General features: G+C 35.0%; 1 protein-coding gene across 5 annotated transcripts in view; it reads left to right on the top strand.

Annotated features, from left to right (window-relative positions):
• The window catches only part of garz (Sec7 domain-containing protein garz), a 170,047-nt gene that overhangs the window by 71,466 nt on the left and 75,362 nt on the right, over positions 1 to 23,219 (top strand). For all 5 annotated transcript variants that reach the window (XM_081759312.1, XM_081759310.1, XM_081759311.1 and 2 more), the window contains exons 15-18: positions 8,382 to 8,584; positions 10,919 to 11,042; positions 13,814 to 14,022; positions 16,062 to 16,298. In XM_081759312.1, coding sequence (XP_081615438.1) covers positions 8,382 to 8,584; positions 10,919 to 11,042; positions 13,814 to 14,022; positions 16,062 to 16,298 — 773 coding nt within the window. The remainder of the gene's footprint in view (positions 1 to 8,381; positions 8,585 to 10,918; positions 11,043 to 13,813; positions 14,023 to 16,061; positions 16,299 to 23,219) is intronic.

The following is a 23,219-nucleotide window of genomic DNA, read 5'->3' as shown; positions in this document are numbered from 1 at the left end:
GTTAATCGAATAGTTAAAAACCGGATAAAGTTTGACGGTTAACCGTGAAACGTAAAATTTTTTTAGTTTGAAATTTTTTGTTTGAATTTTTTTGTTTCAGAATTTTGTTTGAAATTTGTTTCAAAATTTTTTGTTTGAAAATATTTTTGTTTGAAATTTTTTGTTGCAAAATTTTGTTTGAAATTTTTTTGTTTAAAATTTTTTGTTCGAAATTTTTGTTTTGAAATTTTTCGTTTCCAAATTTTTTTTGTTTAAATTTTTTTTGTTTCGATTTTTTTCGTTTCAAAATTTTGTTTCAATGATTTTTTGTTCTAAATTTTTGTTTCAAAGTTTGGTTTGACATTTTTAAAAGTTTGTGCACCCATTAGTAAAAAACCGGAACTGTTTAGAGCAAAAACCTCTGGCAACATTGTGGTGCACGTCAGAACATGATCATGCAACGTCATCAGTTTTTCATCATCGTTCGAGTTAGTATTCATGATAACGTCATCATGGCTACTTGTCTGCAGTTTCTAAACACACGTGATGTGATGAAATCATTTACCAAGATTACTGATTTACAACAGAATGTACCTTATAGAATCTTAGCTAGCCAAATGATCCCTACAAAGTTTGGATTAAGAATCGTAGTGAAGCTTGAAAATGATAAGAATATAATTTTACCAGCAAGATATTTACCCATGGAAGCATCAAAACAAGAAGAACTGCTGCGTTTCTTAAATTCTGGATCTGTATCTTTATGTTACAAAGGATTCTTGGGTCGAAGTCATCAACTTGAATTTAGTACGCAGCCAGATTCGTCAGCCATTGTGATGAAATCATGAATCAGCACATTTTTTTCCAATGACGTCAGCTGTAGTTGTATGAATTTGGTTGGTCGGCATGACGTCAGCAACTGTGATGAAATCATGAATTCAAACGTCAGCACATTCCTTACCAATGACGTCAGCAATAACTATAAACCAGGAAATACAGTGTCATCCCACGAAATCATTTGAGCAAGTGCTTTTCAGGAGGAAAGATGTGTACTTCTAACGATAAAGAGTTCATCTTCGCAAGCTATTATCCAATAAATATATTTCAAACAAAACATGTGATGATTGGTATCAGTGCTAGAACATTTGAACCTGTGATTCGATTGGGCAAAGCAGAACAATTTGGTGTACAACTGACCTGTGAAGAATGGCAAATATTATGTTCACGAATCGACCAAATGAACGATTATTTTCATGATGAGCTAAATGTGACCATAGTCAAATCATTAGGCTCAAATCATGAAGTGGTGCTGCGTACAGTCCTCGAAGAGAAGATGGTGCTGTTACGTAAAAAGGGTACATTTCATGTCCCTCGCAACATGGTGTATCTAACACAAACTGAATGGGACAAATTTATCAGCGTATTTCAGTGCGCGAAACATGCAGTGGAAGTGTGCAACAAAACTAGTATATTCCTGAAAAAGTACTATTTTGAAAAATGTGTTATGCATATTGTACAACATGTATCTAGATATTGTGACGGTTGTCAACATCGTTCGTGGGTGCATACCTGTATTGATAAACAGTTTATTTGTGATCAAATGGACATTGAGTTTCCACCAATTGATATTGCATTAGACCTTAAAAACTTCAACTGGAATTAAAATTATATGCTAAAGACAAACTAGTGCAAGAAGTTCAAAATACATTGTATCGACAATATCCAGAACCACTATCTGGTATGGATGTATGTGGAGTGTAATAAAATGATCCATTTCAATGAATTGTGTTTTTTCATTTCAAGTACAACCCCAGGTTCTGACGTGTACTATTGCACCACAATGTTGCCAGAGGTTTTTGCTCTAAACAGTTCCGGTTTTTTACTAATGGGTGCACAAACTTTTAAAAATGTCAAACCAAACTTTGAAACAAAAATTTAGAACAAAAAATCATTGAAACAAAATTTTGAAACGAAAAAAATCGAAACAAAAAAAATTTAAACAAAAAAAATTTGGAAACGAAAAATTTCAAAACAAAAATTTCGAACAAAAAATTTTAAACAAAAAAATTTCAAACAAAATTTTGCAACAAAAAATTTCAAACAAAAATATTTTCAAACAAAAAATTTTGAAACAAATTTCAAACAAAATTCTGAAACAAAAAAATTCAAACAAAAAATTTCAAACTAAAAAAATTTTACGTTTCACGGTTAACCGTCAAACTTTATCCGGTTTTTAACTATTCGATTAACAAATAAACGGTTTTGATCATATTTCTCAGTGAGTGCAAAATGTTGAACGAAACCAAGATTTTTAAATGTTAAACAAAACTTAAAACTGAATGCAGCAAAGATTTGAAAATCAGCAACCAATCAGATTGCACGAAAGATAGTGATCAGCCAATCAGATTGCACGAAAGATAGTGATCAGCCAATCAGATTGCACGAAAGATAGTGATCAACCAATCAAATTACATCAACAATAACTTTGCCAGTGTTGTAGCATGTATTCCCTTAAGACTATGAGTCATAAGATTCAATAAGGTTAGCTATGTATCCCTGTACACTACCTCATCAAGGTCAATCACGTGGTACATCGTATTGCTTACGTTTATATTTGGCTGTAATAATCAATACCAATGACGCATTCTCAAATTATCCTACAAAGTTTAAATGTACCAATGTCCTGGACTCCTAATCCCATCATAGGTCAATAACTGATCACGTGATCACAATGATTTACCCAAAGAACAATTACCAATTATTGATATGACAATAAGAAATGTACCCCTCCCAAAATTTAAGATTGGTACACAAATACACCTGTGTCTTATGAAAAAGTAATAAATCCTGTACTTATTCAATAATAAAGCCGGTCAATAACCTTTAAATTTTGAATATTTGGTCATAAGAGGAATACCAATGGGTCCTAGAAAACGTTTACCAAATTTTGTTATTTGATAATTCCCAAATTTAAAAGGGAACATAAACATATAAAGGTAATAAACCATATAACGTGCTAAATAGGGGTCAATAACCTCCGAAATTTGATTTTTGGTAGTTCTTTACCCATGAAAGGGAACGATGTGGACCATCCAAATTTATAGTGGTACATATTGAAGACCTGTACGAAGATACCAAATGCTTATATTAAACAATTTCTAAAACTGAGTGGATGAGTCAAGATACCCCTCCCAAATTTTTAAAGGGTGCGTCAATGTACCCATGTCTTATGATAGGAAATGAACCCATATACATGACCATATGACCATATACGGTAATAAGACCGCATCAAACGGAATAAATTGGGCCAAAAACCAAACACGTGATACAACATATTGCTTATGTTTATATTTTGGCATTTTTTTTACTCATGAAAGGGAACAAGGTGGACCACCAAAATTTATAGTAATTTATATTAGGGTCCTATACTATAATACCAAACATATAAAAGGGACAATTTCCAAAATTAAAGGGGTGGGTCAAAGTACCCCTCCCGGGTGCACAAATGTACCTATGTCTTATGATAGGAAATGAATCCCCATACGTGACCATATAACGTATAAGGTAATAGGACCTCGTCCAATGGAATAGATTAGGTAAAAAAACGAAACACGTGGTACAACGTATTGCTTACATTTATATTTTGGCAATTTTGTACCCCTAAAAGGGAACGAAATTACATTAATATATATTAGGGTCCTATACTATTATACCGAATGTTTAAATTGGGCAATTTCCAAAATTAAAGGGTGGTCCAAGGTACCCCTCCTGGGGGTGTATTAATATACCCATATCTTATAAAAGGTAATGAACCCCTGTATACGCCCATATAACGATATAGGATAATAACACCTCATCAAAGGTGATAAATTAGGTCAAAAGACCAAACACGTGGTTGTACTAAAATTTGGCAATTGTGTACCCATGAAAGGGAACGAGGTGGACCACCAAAATTTATAGTAATTTATATTAGGGTCCTATACTATAATACCAAACATATAAAAGGGACAATTTCCAAAATTAAAGGGGTGGGTCAAAGTACCCCTCCCGGGTGCACAAATGTACCTATGTCTTATGATAGGAAATGAATCCCCATACGTGACCATATAACGTATAAGGTAATAGGACCTCGTCCAATGGAATAGATTAGGTAAAAAAACGAAACACGTGGTACAACGTATTGCTTACATTTATATTTTGGCAATTTTGTACCCCTAAAAGGGAACGAAATTACATTAATATATATTAGGGTCCTATACTATTATACCGAATGTTTAAATTGGGCAATTTCCAAAATTAAAGGGTGGTCCAAGGTACCCCTCCTGGGGGTGCATTAATATACCCATATCTTATAAAAGGTAATGAACCCCTGTATACGCCCATATAACGATATAGGATAATAACACCTCATCAAAGGTGATAAATTAGGTCAAAAGACCAAACACGTGGTTGTACTAAAATTTGGCAATTGTGTACCCATGAAAGGGAACAAGGTGGACCACCCAAATTTATAGTAATACATACTAGGGCTCTATACTATTATACCAAATGTTTAAATTGGACAATTTCTAAAATTGAAGGGGTGGGCCAAGGTACCCCTCCCGGGGTGCACCAATATATCCATGTCTTATGAAAGGTAATAGACTCCTGTATACGCTCATATAAACATATAAGGTAATAGGAACTCATCCAAGGGGATAAATTAGGTCAAAACCAAACACGTGGTACTACGTATTGCTTACGTTTATATTTTGGCAATTTGGTACCCCTAAAAGGGAACGAGGTGGACCATCCAAATTTATCATAATACATATTAGGGTCCTATACTATAATACCAAATGTTTAAATTGGGCAATTTCCAAAATTTAAGGGGTTGGGCCAAGGTACCCCTCCCAAATTTTTCAATGGGTGCATTAATATACCCATGTCTTATGAAAGGTAATGGACCCCTGTATACGCCCATATAACTATATAGGGTAATAACACATCATCCAAGGGGATAAATTAGGTCAAAAACCTCCGAAATGTGAATTTTAGGCAATTTTTTACCCATAAAAGGGAACGACATTGACCCCCAATACTGATAGAGGTACATACTGTGGTCCTAGGCTACCATACCAAATTTTTAGATTTGGCAATTTCCAAAATTTAAGGGGTGGGCCAAGGTACCCCTCCCAAATTTTTCAAGGGGTGTATTAATATACCCATATCTTATGAAAGGGAATGGACCCCTGTATACGCCCATATAACCATATAGGGTAATAACACCTCATCAAAGGGGATAAATTGAGCCAAAAACCAAACACGTGGTATAACGTATTGCTTACGTTTATATTTTTTGGCAATTTTGTACCCCTAGAAGGAAATGAGGTGGACCACCCAAATTTATCATAATAGATATTAGGGTCCTGTACTATAATACCCAATGTTGAAATTGGGCAATTTCCAAAATTGAAGGGGTGGGCCAAGGTACCCCTCCCAAATTTTTCAAGGGGTGCATTAATGTACCTATGTCTTATGAAAGGTAATGAACCCCTGTATACGCCCATATAACTATATAAGGTAATAACACCTCATCCAAGGGGATAAATTAGGTCAAAAACCCCCGAAATTTGACTTTTTGGCAATTTTTTACCCATAAAAGGGAACGACATAGACCCCCAATACTGATAGAGGTACATACTATGGTCCTAGGCTACCATACCAAATTTTTAGATTTGGCAATTTCCAAAATTTAAGGGGGGTGGTCCTATGTACCCCTGCCAAAATTTAGGGGGTGGGCCATGGTACCCCTACCAAAATTTAGAGGGGGTGGTCCTAGGTACCCCTAGGTCATTGACCCCGGGCCAAGGTCATTGACCTTTGACCTATGACGTCACAAAAATTTTTGCTGACTCGGCGCAATATACGCGGGGGCCTACTACTGACAAACACCGTGTGCATGGGTTTTCTCGGGGTTCTCCCGTTTCCTCCCACTTTCTTCATTCCACCATTTCATTCATTACTCATCATCACCGTCTCCTTTAGCCTAACCGGCATAACCGTGGGACATAAAACTCAAAGATTTCATTTCATTTCCATCGAGGGTAAGGGGAAAAAAGAAGGAATGTCACAAAACTGCATTTTCGAGAAAACTGTGATTTAATATTGAAAACCGCGTAAGAAGAATAGGGTTAATTACATCTTTTGCCCCTTTTTACATGGACATTTTTACATCTACGTATGCATGGCATATACAGTCAAATAGTACCAAGAGTCACCAACAGATAGGACAAAGCACCCGAAAAGGCACATACATGGACATTCCTTGTTTTTTTCCATTACCCTTCATATATTGTATGGCACAGTTTATAGAAATATAAGAAACAATAGGTAAACAGTGAAATGCACTGTTGCAAAATGATATGACCACTGCACTTAATACCCTATATACGAAGCATTGTTCACTGCTAGTTGAAACACGCGGTCAAATATGGTAATCACTTGGTTCTATAACGTGGAATTGTCAAGTGCATCCCATGCAGCAATAATAGCATCTTTCAAAATCCCGATACTATCAAATTGTCGACCTCCAGCATACATTTGCCGATGCAAAACACCCCAAACATTTTCCATTGGATTCAGGTCCGGGGAGATTGCAAGCCAATCTACTATTGTGGAATTGGCCACATGTATAGAAGCATTATCCTGTTGAAAGACCCACAAAGGTCCACGAATCACACTACGAAGGGAAGCAGATTATCTTCAAGCACAGTTTGATAACAATGGCCTTCATACGGCAAGAAAGGATAGCGAGATTGATTTTACCATAAGCACCAAACCCACCCCAGACCAATATAGACTTTCCACTTTGCTGTCGTTTGGAAAAGATCGGTTCTTCTTTCCTCAAATCATGCCAATAATATGCCCACCCATCTGGCTCATTTCATTTATTTTATTTTATTTTATTTTATTTATTTATTTTTAATCACTAAAGATTATCCGCTTCCATTTTTCTTTCCAGTGCACATGCTCTGTCGCCCATTGCAGTTTCTTGCGCTTATGATTGGCGATGAATCGAGGTTGAACTTTCTTTTTCTTGTATTGCAACACATTGCACTGCAGCACAGCGCGGCACAAGATTGATTTGTGGACGTTTGTGGCAGGATCACTGGACAGGTTGCTTAGATTTGTATTGCCACCACTAAGATTACGCACTACATTTTTTACTTGTCTCGGTGTTAGTTTCGTGGTCTTCCGGTCAACATCTTTACACCATACTTTGCTCCGAGTTTCAAATAATTATTTACCACACACGCTGTGAGCCCAATTGTTGTACCTATAGCTCTGGAAGACAGTTTCCAGCTTTATAAGCAGTAATTTGGCCCTTTTCATTCTCAGACAGAGAATTCCTTCGACCCAGTTTCCTACTCCTCCGTCATACACACTACAAGCGCATTCCAAACACGATACCGTGTCTTCTTCAATCACATGAAATCTAGTTTCCTTCTTGGAAATGCTTCGAGCGCCAACAACCTTCACCAATCTACAGTAACGCCCTCTATCACATAGTGATCATATCATTTTGCAACAGCTGATATCCACCTTTTGATTTGTTTCTTTCCTGGCTGCTCGCTATCATAACAAACACCTGAGTTCTCCATATATTTTTCTAGTGCGTACTAACAACTATAACTCTGCGTTCTGTTTTGTTGTCATTTTCTCTTGGGTCTTGAATTATGTTGAATAACTCTGGTGGTCGTATCATTTTGCAACGCACCTTACTGTATGTATTGTATAACCACTGTATCGTTAAAAGAGCATACCGTACAGTATATTTAAGCCTAAATGGCACTTTCTTGGTCATTTTCGAAAATTCGAACTACCTGTGGTCCCAATTAGTTCGGATTTTCGATTTCCTACTGTATATTTAAACCACATAGGTTTCTGTTCTCTTTTCAGATGATTATGCTTAGTAGTTTGCTGTTTTGAATATTTGATATAAATTTGTGTCTTAGGTAGTAAATTATGTCTGAGCGTGAAATATGCAATCATTTTATGAAAATGACTAAATGTTAAATTTTATATTTTAAAATGTAACAAAAACTGAAATCTGAAAATAAAATCGTGAAATTTATAAAATAAAGCCTCTAGAAACACAGGACTAATCTTACGAATAATACGCTGATACCTATTGAAATTTTATAACAAATAGAAAGAGCTCAACACAGCTTTATATGCTTCTCTTGGGATATGGTAAGCAACACCAAAATGTAGACAGAGATGTAAAACAGAGTGCAGGGTAAAATTATAGATTAATTTCTTTGAGGAGTTTCTTGAATTAGTTTCTAAGTATGCAGCAGTTTAGTTTTGCATTTGTACGGATCTGTTGTAGTCACTAATATAATTTTGATATTGTTTTCCAGCTATTATCCACAGGCACTGAACATTTCAATTTGAAGCCAAGCAAGGGAATTCAATTTCTTCAAGACAATCATTTGCTTTCTGCTACATTGGAACCACAAGAAGTGGTTCACTTTTTGAAAGAAAATCCGAAACTGGATAAGAAAATGATCGGAGAATATATTAGCAACAGAAAGAATTTAAAAGTGTTGGAATGTTTTGTGAAGTAAGTATCGGTATTCACAGACAAGTTACATATTTATCATTATTTAAATAGAGTATGATTTCTAAAAAAGAAACAAATGGGTATCTTTACTTCACTTATTGCTATGCGTGACTATTCCATATAAATAATTAAGGTATTGTTCATGTAATTGAATTTGTGTACCATTCAGTGCAATGGTGCGTTTTGTAAGATTACGGCGATACAACGAGATAATTAAGCTTAAAATATATAAAGATATACTTCTAAAATATATAAAGATATAAAATATATAAAGTTAGATAAGATAGGTACAGAAAGAAATGTGTAATCGGTTTGTAATTATTTACAGCGTGAGCTGCCCAAAAAATAGATACCTCCTTTGCAATTTTTTTTTTTTTTTTTTTTTATGTATCTACTTATTTTGTTCGATGTACTCTCCATCTATATGTTGTTCAACTGTAATCCGTGAACTCTAGGCTGTGGATAATACAGGGTATTATAAAATGTCATCGCTAAGAACGAGAGGGTGGGTTGGGGGGAGGGTAAGACGTCGGAGTTTCTTTTCTCTTCTTTCGCGCCATTAACCAGATCTCTGAAACTGTTAGGCGTAAGAAATTGAAGTATTGCTCAGATGCTGCCTATGAACTCTAGAATGTGATTAAGACGGGATTTTGTGAAATATGACCTATAGAATGAGCAGAAGATTTTAAAATATGTTGCATTTCATCAGATTTCCAATGCATGTAAGAGTACGAACTTAAAAGTTTTGACCATGAAACGTGGGTGAATAAGATGGATTTTGCTGTGCATTCCTAAGACAAGAGGAGGAGTAGAACTTCTGACTTTCGTTAGATCTTGGAAACAGTTAAACGTGGGAAATTCAAATTTGTACAAATGTTGTTCATGAAAACTATCCTGTAGATAAGATGGCGTATTACAAAGTGTATTCGCAAAGATTGAAAGGGTATTGAACATTTTCTCGGTTTTCATCAAAACTATTGGGCGTAGAAAATTGAGATTTTGCACATATATATTCTTTAGACCCTTGAATATGGTAAGGTGGAATTTGTGAAATTCAAATTTTAAGTTGATGGAAAGAGGGGTTGAATATTTTACAGCTTATTTTCGAAACCGCGTGATCTAAGGAGTGAAAACTTCGCACAAAATGTTTTCCTTCTATCCTAGGCTATAGGAAAGGCAGAGTTTTAATAGATTTCACTCGGAGGGATGGGTAGCTTGATTAAAATGCTTTCCTTATTATTACATGTTTATTTTGAAATGCTGGACATATAGCCACGAATGTGTTTTTATTCATTTGATTTGTGTTTATCGTCCCTTTCAGCTGTAAAGTAATATGAGATGTGGACCTACAGCTTAACGTGGAATCCGAGCCACATGAGCTCCGCCGGGTATCGAATCCAGGTCTCTCGTGCCAAAAAGGTGTATGTTATCCATATTAGCCACGAAGAAGTTCACGAAACTTGTATATGAGTAATTTTTTTATATTCAGATTAGAAGTATTACGTGACAGAAGGCGACTTGACTGAATTTTCGGACTGGGAAAGTATTTATTTGTCGCTTTTGTTGAAGTCGAACTAAGAATTTTGAGTAACATTTTATACGATAGGGATAACTGCCCAGTTTCGGAGTGAAAAAAAGCGATTTAACATGGTCTCAACTTCGAGAAAACTCATTTAAGGGCACCTCTTGGAAAATTAATCTTGGGTTGAGTTTGGGAGGGGGTGAGAATGGACTAAAGAGTTTTCGCATGAATTGGGTTAACTCCACCAGTATGAGGAAACAGTTTTATTTTGTCCTTACTTTACTGGAAGTCATTTAGGAGAAATTGCATGAAGAGTTCATGTAACTCCAATGAAATCAAACATGCGGCAACAAGTGTCCTGAAAGCAAGATAAAGTTTATATATCTGTTTCAGATATTTTCTATGTACTACCTCACTTTCCGTGCAAAGAACGGTCACTGCCAATATCCTGTAAATGAATTGATTGAATAAAGTATTGCATTTTTGTCTCGAACAAAATCAAGTTTTACGTAACTGCACTTACTCAAATTCCATTTACAATTAATTGTATTAGAAATAATTTATTGAGCCTCAGACGGATGATGTATGTTGTTTTCTTCTTTCTTTAAGTGGAAAATTATTCTTTAATATGATATTGTATTTGCGATTATATGTAAGACAAACAGGAGTTAAAACTCGTAAAAAATATTATAATTAAGAGAAACTGGAGAACTTTTAATTATGTAAAGTAAGGTTATTTGGTACACAAATTTTGTGATGAAAGTCGATCCTTACTGAAGAATTATTTATTTACTTATTTATTTATTTCGTAGGTCATTTGATTTCAACGATTTGAGAATAGACGAAGCATTGCGATTGTATTTAGAAACGTTCCGTCTTCCTGGAGAAGCTCCATTGATATCTTTACTTCTTGAACAGTTCGCTGATCATTGGCATGTAAGTACATTCTTTCTTCTGGAGTTAGACATGCTATATAAGTGACTTTTATGTCCTAATTAGTGTTTACCTGATATATGATCTTCCTTTACGATGAGAAGCATTTAATTAGGTAGTCCGAAAAGATAAAAGTATGTATCACGATTGCATACATGAGATATAGTTGGTTGATTTGGAGTTTTGCATCCCTTTCAGCACCGATGTTATATGAGATGTAAATATACAGCTTTATGTGGGATGTGAACTACATTAGCTCCCTCTGGGAATGGAATTTGGTCCTCCACGCCGAAGGCACGTACACTAATCGTATAGTCACGAGGGAGTTTATATATGGGATATAGTGTTGTCAATAATAGTAATTTCTTCATAACTAAAACACTTAGTTTTCCGCCCTCGTCTGGTGGCTAGTGTGCCTTTTGATCTACTTGGTCCTGGGTTCAATTCCCAGTGGGAGAGTATTAGAATTTGAACGTATTCTGGTAGTTTGAATTTTACCTTAAACTGTAGAACCACGTGCCATATATTCTTAATGCCGAAGTGCGCGTTAAACTATTAAGGACTATCATCTTATATCACAGTGGGTGTAGAGTGCTTGTAATGGATGAATTAAACGTGTGTGTTTTTTCTTTTTTTCTTTTTTCTTTTTTTTTTTTTATATATGAAATGAAATATTTAGTTTAACGTCTGTTGCGGAGAACCACAACATACATAATTCAGTGCAACATGTAAACCTATACCTCGGTAGACCAACCCTAGCTCCTACCTTCAGAACTTTTTTTTTTTTTTTTTTTTTTTTTTTTTTTTTTTTTTTTTTTTTTTTTTCAAAGGAGGAACCACCGGACAACTCCACCGAAATACAAGTTTACTTTTGCACTACGGGTAATGGAGCAAATTCTACTTTCCAAAAATTATAGCTTTAATTCCTTTATCTTATTTCTAAAAATGCTTTTTTTTTTCTTAATACCCAATCTGTGGGGTAAGGATCTAAGCTACTTCGTGAAATTGTGAATTCCCAAAATTCAATGTAGTTAACAATTTATTTGAACAAAAAATAATAGAAAACAACAATAATAAATAGAAATATATAACGATTTAAATTTTGTATATTAATACTTGTTAACTTGAGCACTTTAATAGAACAAACAAATCCAGCATTGGACTGGGAACGAATAATTGGTTCAATCAAATTAAACGGTAAATATTACACAAATGCTTACTTTTTTTTTTCACAAAAGTTATTTAACAACTTCTTTACCTGTTGTTGTATGAAATCCTCCTTCAAGGTTCCGATTAAGGAGAGGGCAAGCAAGAATTCTTAAAACACTCTGACTTTTTTTTTTCCTGAAACTATCATAAAGCTTACCTTGAGAGAAATAGTGAACAGAGTCAGTGACTGAATCCTCTATAATTTTTGAATAAAAATAAGAATGCCAAAAGAGATTAACATAGAGGACCCTTTCACCAACTCTCCCACCTCCTCTGTAAGTCACACATAATAATTCAAATAATGAAACTTCCAAAGATATCAATAACTTATTCGCGATGATTAGGACAAGACTTACTATATTAAATTGTCACTATTTTTCACCATTCATTTGCCATATTTCAATCTTCAAAAGCACAAGTTTCAAACAAAGTAATTACTTTCAAAAGTCAGTCACTATAACTTTACGTATTACGTTCCCATTCTTATATTTTTTAAAGAACCCATTTTCGAACTACATCACCCTACCTCGTTCAGCAGTCAACAGGGCGCCGCCTCGTGTTTTTCACACAGAGGAAGCCTTCCCGATGACGTCAGCTACACAATCGCGCAACCTGACTCGGAAGAGAGCCATTACGCAGTAGCTTGACAAAACAGGGTTGCCAGTCTACTTTGACGGAAACATAGAAAGGGGGTTTCATTTACAATTAGATAATAACAATGATAATAATTAATCGTAATACGTCCCATGGCATCAAGGCTAAGAGAGACGGGGATGATGAGAAATGAATGAAATGGTGGAATGAAGAAAGTGGGAGGAAACGATAGAAACCCGTGAAAACCCACACACACGCTGTTTACTCACCACAAAGCTCACGTGTCACGAGCTGGAATCGAATGAGGGACCCACGCATCAGAGGTGAACACTACCACTGAGCCACTGCGGCCCCTTTTTCTTTTCAGTTGCGATAGTGAAAGTGTCAATTACGCGGTATGAGCATCTGTCAATCTTTCCGTGTTGGAATTCAGTTTTGTGTTTCATATTCTGTGATGGGATGCTGTTACCACATCATTGGTACTTTTTATATCATTCTCCACAATCAGCTATCTACCCATGATGTCCGGTGATAGTCTACAACATTTCGTCCTTGATATTTCTGACAATCCTCGTGATATTCGGAAATCAGAGATTGTGCCTTTATGAATAAGCTGGAGGGTGCATCATGTAAGGACTGATTACGATAGTTCAATCATTCGCTAATGCCATGTCAACACGTTTTTCGTTATTAAGGCAACTATATTAAGATTTCAGATACATCTGTTGAAGATGTATTAATTGAAAACAATTAACAGTAGGGAAAAGTCGGCCAATTAATATATTTAAAAGGACCAACTTACCATTCTCTTACTGAAGTAAGGTCTTGCTTAAAGAAGCCTCAGAACCTCTTGATCGTGAGATAAGAATGCAAGCTGTTAACCTACATTCTCACGGTGAATTTTGCCATACTTGTTATCAGAGTGTAGTTGTTTGACCTATTCACTTTCTTTTCTTTCTTTATTTTAATAGAAATGCAATGGTGAGCCTTTTGCCAATGCGGACGCAGCGTTTACGTTAGCTTATGCCGTAATAATGTTAAATGTGGACCAGCATAACTACAACGTTAAAAGGCAGAACAATCCGATGACAGTGGATGACTTCAAGAAGAATTTGAAGGGAGTTAACGGTGGCCAGGACTTCGATCAAGACATGTTAGACGAGATTTATACATCCATCAAGTAAGGAAAAAATGTTATTGTTACAAATATGAAGTTCTTGTTAATTCCGTCTTATTAAATTCCCTAATTCAGTTTTGTACAAACTACCTTGGTTTTATAGCTTAAGAAAGGCGTAAGGGAAAAGAAGAAGAGAAGAAATAGAAGAAAGTAAACTTAAGAATATAAAGACTTGGACAAATAATGAAAGGATATGTTAAGGTCCTGAGCCCAGCTCTAATGCAGTACAGAATAGAAATGGAAACATAGAAGTCAATGCCGAATAGTTTTATGGTGGTAGAAGCAGTACTTCCATGTGTTACTAGACATTATTGAAGAGAGTGAATTAAAAGATAATGAAATGCATATGGCAAAGCGCCTAATTGTGGAACCATCGTTTACACAATTATTAAAAGGCTAATAAATTAATAGATCTCGAGGAACTAATTGATCCCAGCAAAATTTGTTCATAGCGGTAGAATATCGTTAAGTAGATAAAATCATATATAGTAAGACTATTCATGGCTTTGGATTAATTGTTTTAACAAAAGAGACACTGACCAAAGCTTAAAATTTTACTTTATTTTAAATTATAATTTGTAACTGTTTCGGATATCTAGCATATCCTTCTTCAGACACGATCGAAATTAATGAAAATACAGACATATATATAAAAATGTTGTTATAACAGAGTTTAAATTCTTTAACCGTCATATATATATTCATTGTTATAAAAAATTTTTAATCTGTCTGAAGAAGGATATGCTAGATATCCGAAACAGTTACAAATTATAATTTAAAATAAAGTAAAATTTTAAGCTTTGGTCAGTGTCTCTTTTGTTAAAATCATATATATATATATATATATATATATATATATATATATATATATATATATATATATGACAGAAAAGAAATTCCTAAGGCACAATGGAGTCTATAATTATTATAAATAAGGAAGGGACTAGACCTAACTGTTGTAGTATTTGCTTGCGTGACTATTTCTTGTTCATTTGTGTTTCAATTATCTTCATGAACCCTTAATCTGTTTTTCGTGTTTACAGTAGTCCTAACTATAATGGTAACATGATAACTAAAAATATCCATTCTTATGGGCAAACTGAAGTTACTTTAGGAAGTTCAAGTAGTGCCATTCGAATCTGTGATTTTTTTTTTTTTTAAAGCTTGTGTGCACAGTTATTTCACGGAATATTAGTAGTGGCTTCTAAGATAATATTTAAGGAATTATCGTAATAAGTTCTGTGTATGACTATGGAAACATTGTGATTTTACATGGAAGTACATTAAACACTGACCCTTTACATCTTCTGTTCAGTTTCTTTGAAAATAATCTTCTTAATATATATTTCACACTAGAGCATATTTCAGTGATTATATCTTCTTAATATTGCATACTTATTCATTGGATCCTGGGATCTTGCATTGTGCTATAGTATATGCTTTTTCGAGTAATGACGCATCACAAAATAGTATGCATTAAGGGAGTGCATATTGTTGACTACATCCTTCTGCCAACCTGTTCAGTTTATAATATCTATGTAGTACTCACAAAATTATTAGAACATATAGTGTTTGTAGATGAAGAATTCGTTAAGTTTAAGTGTAATAATTATTTAAAGTCATTTTAGTGTTATAAAATATTGTTGGTCAAACTGAAGCTCATTTTGTAGAATTAAAACATGTTCGTTCTAGTCAATGATGTAGTCTGTTCTGTCTTACAATCACTGTAGTAAATGTAAGTAGAATTTATTTTAAAATTCTACATTTTTTAAAATATAATATTATAATTATTCTTTCAGTGCCTTTGTACATCAAAAACAGATACTTGACAAAAGTAGACTAATATGTAATTAATGATTACGCCTCATGTTTTCCACGCGCCTACATTTTTATATCCTGCCTTATAATAGTGTTATTCTTGAGACTAAACCATAACTTATCTATCTTAGACTTTAAACGTTTAGTTAAATAAAGATTTTTGAATCGAGATAAGTAACACTCTATTGCCTTTATATAAACTAATTTAGGTAATTATTATTTAGGAATGAAGAGATTGTGATGCCTGCCGAACAGACAGGAATTGTTCGAGAAAATTATTTGTGGAAAGTATTGTTAAGAAGAGGAGCCAGCAAGGATGGTGTGTTCGTTCACGCACCAAACGGATTATTTGACCACGATCTGTTCTCCTTGATTTGGGGACCTACAGTAGCCGCTTTGAGTTTTGTCTTTGATAAGAGTAACGATGCTGTTATTTATAAGAAAGCCATTTCTGGTTTCAGGTAGGTTGTTAGGTTTTCCTATTTACTCGAAAGTTAGAAAAATGTGACATACTATTATGTTTCCCGAGCCTTCCAAGAAAGAAAAAAAATGCGCTAAAAATCAATTGAAGAATTTCAGACATTCTGTCTTTAATCTAAGGTGATCAAAGTGAGTGACATTTTAAAAATTCAGTAGCTTTGAAAATAATTGACTTACTGAAAATAAATCCTATTATCTGCTTATCGTTCCTAGAACTTCAATGTCTTCTTCGTTTGGCTTAAGTTATCGCTTTACGAGGTTTGGTGATAAATTTCACACCAATATATTATAACTAATATAGTTCTTTAATTAGTATTAAAAACAAAACAAAACAAATTATAATTCATGGTTATGATGTGTTGCTTATTTATCAAACAGTAAGTTTCCTTTGTGTGTTTCTAATCGGTAACGAATATAAACAATTATTCAAGTGTATTATTTTAGTGCGTTGGTCATTCTACACCAATAAAATAAGCTTACAAAACTTAAGCACGGGTCTTTAAATTAGTGATTTCATTTCATTGTATCTTCTTTCGCAAAAAAGTCAGTTGTGTATGTATACTGAAAAGCTACCCAAATTAGTACATATTGGCCCAAAAGAGTTAGACTGTGTATTGTCTGTTTACTCTTTCGTTTACACATCCCTGAAAAATGGAGAATAATTTCAGCCCTAACTTCTGTTCGTTTTCAGTTATGAAGGTATACATTTATACTTTTATATTTAAACACTACTACATTGAAATAAGAACTGAAGCTTTCCTGATGTCGTGACGAATATAATTATTCTCTGGCAATCACTCAGGTGAATTCTATGTCGTCAATGTTTCGAGAACCGACAACACTTCTCGTCTTCAGGGTAAAGTATGAGAGACCAAAAAATCCCTTTATTATATAGGTGCTGGCAGCAAGGGGACAATATGTCTGACCAGTGGCGACGTCCAATGAGCGTCAGTCTATTTCTTCAATTGTGATTGGCTGGTTGACTGGGTTGGTTGGCTAGCACTGATTGGTTTGGCTTCCTCTCATTGGAAGGAAACGTATACGAAACAACCTATCAGGACTAGCTAACAAATCCAATCAACCAGCCAATTACAATTGAGGAAATAGAATGACGCTGATTGGACGTCGCCATTGACCAATCAAATTCTGCCTCCTTCCTGCCAGCACCTATATAATAAAGGGATTTTTTGGTTTCTCATATTTTACCCCGAAAACGAGAACGATATTGTCTGTTCTCGAAACGTTGACGACGTAGAATTCACCTGGTTGATTTCCAGAGAACAATTATATTCACTGATACATTGATTAGTATATCAACCAAGTCAAACTAGCAAAATTATTCCTGCAGGCTAAGGAGAGAACTCGGTTCTTCCCCTTTCCAGATAGATAGTATACCATTAAGCTTCCTGTGCCATGGTAGCGTTCTGTATACGCTACGTATTTTTGCAATCACAAGTCGATACCCGACCACCAAATAATTTAGAACACTGTTTTCTAGAAGTAATTCACTATTCTGTGACTATTTAAAATCTGGCAAATGCAAATGAATGACGTTTCAAGGGGAGGAATATAAACGAGTGGGTTGGAGAAACATAATGGTAAGCAGCATTTTCGGTGAAATTAAGTTATTAGGTGAATGGATTGGGATTGAACCACCGGAACAGTATGTAGGTAACTTATCTTTGGAAACGTACTTTCAGATGACAGGGGGAAACTTGTTTGTTATATGTCATTGTATTGAATTGTATGGGAACGTTGAACCTTCTTTTCCTGTTTACTTCGAAGTTAGAAAATATGACATACCATTATGTTCCCCGAACCTCTCAAACGTACTCGGAGGAAACCCACTGCAGCAAAACTCCGTGTGACAATTAGAACCGAATCTTAATCTCCCTACACACCAGCGGTGGGTGCTCGCCACTGATCTACTGTACTAAATTAGGAACTATGTCAGTAATCGGAACAACAATCGAAATCGAAACTTTTTTTCTTTCTTTCTTTTAATTTTAGGACACTTACTTTTTAAGAACTATAATGTGAGACCTATTTCGATGCTCAGTATCAACATTGAAAAGACATTGGGTATAACAATAATAATATAAAGTAAAAGTTGTAGACAGGAATATTCGAGTAATTTCTGAATGAATGTAAAGACAAATATGGGAGAGAAGAAAAATTACGGTTCAGATCAGACAATGCACTCAAAATACAAGAGGAAATGATATATCAGCATTAGATATGTGTAAACTTTCCGTAAAATTGAAAGTGCTGAGGTGTAAATCTTATTATATATAGATTTAATAAGCCTTAACCTTTCTAATTTTATGTAAAAACTTGAACACACCTAATATTGGTGCATTGATGTATCGCGCAACTATAAATAGATACAGATATATTAAACAAAAAAATCCCGAGGCGGGAATAGAAAATTACACGTAAATTATATAAGTTAGTATATGAAATTGAAAATGACTATGCTTGTGACTTCATAACTCTTAAACTGCCCGACCGATCTCGATCAAATTTTCAACATATCATGTCACTTTTTCGCTGCAACGTAGGGGAGGGAAGAGATGTTTAAAAATGATCGAAAATAACCTATTAGCGTCCAATCCATAGTTTTCGGGGTCGCTGAGATGAATAGTGACACTTGTGATGCCGTTTAAATCCATATTCAACCCTGCAACTTGAGGGAGGGGAAGATATTAAAAGAAATAACGAAGACGACCAATATTAGTGTCGAATCCACAGTTTTCGGGGTCGCTGAGACGAGCAGTGACACTTCTGATGCTGTTTTAAATTCAGTCCCCATTTCCCTTTATGTCCAAAATGAAACGTATTCTTCCTATACGAAGAACCGACAATCTGCTAGTTATTTTTATTGATATGTATAAACTAGGGATGGCCAAAATTTTCCGGATTCCGGAAATTTTGTTTTCCGGAATCGGAAAAATCCGGATTTCGGAAAAAATCCGGAATTCAGAAAAATTCCGGAATTCGGAAAAAATCCGGAATTCAAAAAATTCCGGATTTCGGAAAAATTCCGACATTCGGAAAAATCCGGAATTTAGAAAAAAATCGGAATTTTTCCGATTTTACTTTCCGGATTCTGGAAAGTAAAAATTCTGGAATTGGTCATCCCTAACTAGTAGCTGTTAAAAGCGAAACACAATAATGAATATATATATACTGTATTAGTTTCTTGTAGTTGGATATGTCTTTATCACTTACGTAGACAATTGCTACTGCAGTTATTTACTGCTTTATGAGAAAGGTCTTATTTTCACACACAAAAAAGTCGCCGGTATGTCTCAAACATTATTGCGTTCCCACCTGCAGCTGCTCCAAAGCACTGCAAACTACTTTTTAACCAGGCGAAAGGCAGTGAAGGAAAAGAAATCTCAATAAATATTCTAATAACATTCGCTTATTGTCAACATACCTACAGTGAGCACAGAAAGTGTTCGTACACCGTGCATACTTTATATTGAAAACAGCTAGCATGAGAACGGGAGGTGGAAAATATATATATATATATATAACCAGAATTAAGACTACAAATTCATACATTTTATTTCTATATACAAGAGAAAGGACAAACAAACACAATCACTGTTTTGTTCAAAAGAAAAGAGAGAATTCCTTTTTTGTAAACGCAAAAAGTCACCGTACACTTCTGCTTGAATTAATGCTTATAAAGTATATTACGTTATTTAATATTTTGTGGGATTACCCTGTGCGTTAATGATTGTCTGCAGTCTTCGTGGCATTGATTTCACCTGTAGTAGTTCGTAGTTCTGTAGCTTCGGGACTGATTATGTCCCATTCTTCTTGAATAGCTTTTCTCAGGCCTTCTTTAGTAGAGAAGCTGTGCCTTCTGATTCTTATCTCCAGAACAGACCATAGATGTTCTATGGGGATCATGTCTGGGGATTGGGGAGGTGTGCGAAGCTGTTTCAAGGTATTATAGAGTAGCGACAATCAAGTATTTTCCGCTGTATGTTTGGAGTCGTTGTCTTGCTGAACAATAAATTGTTTTCAAGAACCATCTTCTGCGCACTAGTATGGAGATTTTCCCTTAATATGTTAATATACACTTTGTGGATCATCACTCCATCGATAATTGGAGACGACCCACTCCTAAGGCACTCATACAACCCCAGACGAGCACGGACCCTCCTCCGTGTCTTACTTTAGGGACGAGATTTTGAGGATTCATCTCTGTATTCACCTTGCGCCATACCATACGCCTCCCATTGGACTTGATAAAATTAAATTTACTTTCGTCCGAAAATATGACCCTATTCCAGAAAGAAGCCTGATCCCTTATCTTTATACTCTTTTTCAAACTTTAGTCTCTTTATACGATTTGTCTTGTTCACCCAGAACATTTTCCTGGCTATCCGACCATGATACCCTGCAAATATTCCGCACTGTACTGGCTGATACTTTAACACCGCGTGTTTCCAGATCCGTTGCCAATTGCACAGCACTACTTTTTGGAACCTTTTTTCTTTCCCTAATAATGTAACGTTTATCTTGTTCACTCAACACTCTTGGTCTTTCTTTTTGTTTTGTTTCGCACAGTGATAGAAACATTATACATCGCAATTATTGTTTGTACTGTTGAACGAGGCCTGTCTGCAAGGTTTGCTATCTTTCTCAAAGACTTACCCTTCTTATGCAATTTAATAATTAATTTTCTTGTCTCCTCATTTGTTTCTGTTCGGTTGCTTCCCATTTTGACAGCCCACCGTGCAGTTTTTTCACTCCTATTCACAACTAAACTCATTCTGTTACTCGTCATGCTATACAGAGGTGTATACTCAGGTTAATACTAGTGAACCCCAGTTGCGGTATCTTTGTTTCGTATTCATACGTCAGGTGTACGTCACTTTTTACGTCTACTCTATACACTTTCTACGGAATTTATTTACTTTCTGACCATTAAACTTGTCTTTGTGGTTCTTTATTGATATATTCATAAAGCTTAGTTTTCATTATTCATATTGTGTGTGTTATTACACTTCTTAAATTTTCTGTTCCTTTTTCGCAGACATTCTCGTTTCAATAGCATAGGTGTACGAACACTTTCTGCGCTCACTGTATGTACAGAAAATACAAATTTATAATTTTTGACTTTACGAAGTATACAATGTAATTGTTCAATAATTAACATAAGCAGGCATTCATTAATTTATATTAATATAATAATTAATAAAATTAATAAGCGGGTGATTGATGACTCAGTGGTAGAGTTTTCATCTATGGTATTCTAAACCAGGACATGTGGGTTTTCGATGGCTAATTTTGTGTTCGAAAATTTTCCCGGTGGTAGGCCTACTCTTGGTTCCCTTTCTTATATTCCATCATCACTCATTAACGAATTTAGTTTATCAAAACTCTATAGCCATATATTCATTCTGTTCGTCAGTGAAACAAACAGTTTCAAGAACTATCTGATGGATTACCAATCAATTTTGGCCAAGATGTACAGAGTCAATAGTTAAGAATCGAGTTCCCTGATGAATGTGATATTCAAACCGGAAGCGGTACAAATCAACCATTTCCGGTTTTAACGTTAATCATTATATAGTAAATATGGTAATAGATAGCGAGAAGCGGTTTCCAGTAATCGACATATATAACATTCATGTAGACAGAATGTTACCCAATTTGTGCATCTGCTGAAAATAATGAGCTTAGGTATTTAGAGAGCATTTTCCGCTTTAGAAAATGTGTGCTTGGTAAAGAATGTAGAGAATTAGCTGAGTCAGGCACGTAGCTAGAATATGGTAATAGGAAGGGAGGGGGGGGTCTGTCACAAAATACTGTGGTTATTTACCAGGGGCTCAATCATTCTAAACTATTTAATTGGCAACATATATTGGTTCGTTTAGCCAAGATTTCTAATGGGGGGATGAGATGAAATACTGTGGTTACACACCAGAGGCTCGATCAATCTAATAATTTTACTGACAACATACCCATATTGATTGGTTTTGGACAATAAAATGAGGATATATTAGTAAGTATTTTAATAAGAAGCTATGAAGAAATCTCGAGTAAAAGAATATAAAAAAGTATTGAAAAAGATATAGTCTTCCGAGGTCATTCGAACGGTGTCGAGAATTTTGCGTCTGAGAAATTTGCGCCCTACCTCAAGAACAGGGAAAATTGCGCCTGCAATGTACCTCCACCGGGAAGTTTGAGCCCTGCGAAATAAAAGAACCTATTGGAGCTTACGCATTTGCTAGGAGGGGCTGACATTACAGCATAAACAATCCTCCCCCCACCAACCATGTCATTTGTGATTTATTTTCATTGTGGCTATATAAGGGGAGAATAAACTTCAATATAAGCCAAAAGAACACAACGGATCAACGCAATCACTGCTTCTTCCAGAGATGATTTTGGGGGAACACTGGCCTCCCCAGAGCTCTCAGAGTGCCCCCTCGGAGGAGACCAAAATAATACGTCTATAATATAATAATAAATAGAATAGTACCAGCAGTGATCCCCCTCCGGAATACTAAGTGTGCCCCCCGGAACATTTTTTCTGGAAGAACGACTGAACGCAATTGTGTGTTTGAAGTGCAATTCCAGCAAGTAAACACATTGTACATAGTTTTCTTGATAATATTACTGAACTGATTTTACATTCACTTTACATTTTCTTTTCTATATTTTGTGTCCTGAAAAGCCAAACAACTCGCAAGGATTGTGAACAGAGATATCTGGGTAGAGCCAAACAGCCTTTTTTAGATTAAATTATACTCTTTGATTATATTAATAAATAATTATATATCAGTCATTTATACTTTTATTGTAAATTTTGTAGTATAATGAAAAATTGTATTTGTATGGATTGCCCTTTAGTGAACTAAAATTGTATTTTTTTC

The sequence above is a fragment of the Thermobia domestica genome, chromosome 5 (genome assembly GCF_964235325.1).
Source record: "Thermobia domestica chromosome 5, izTheDome1.hap1.1, whole genome shotgun sequence".
Lineage (NCBI taxonomy): Eukaryota > Metazoa > Arthropoda > Insecta > Zygentoma > Lepismatidae > Thermobia > Thermobia domestica.
Note: the sequence above shows the minus strand (reverse complement) of the source record. Positions and strands in the feature narration are given on the sequence as shown.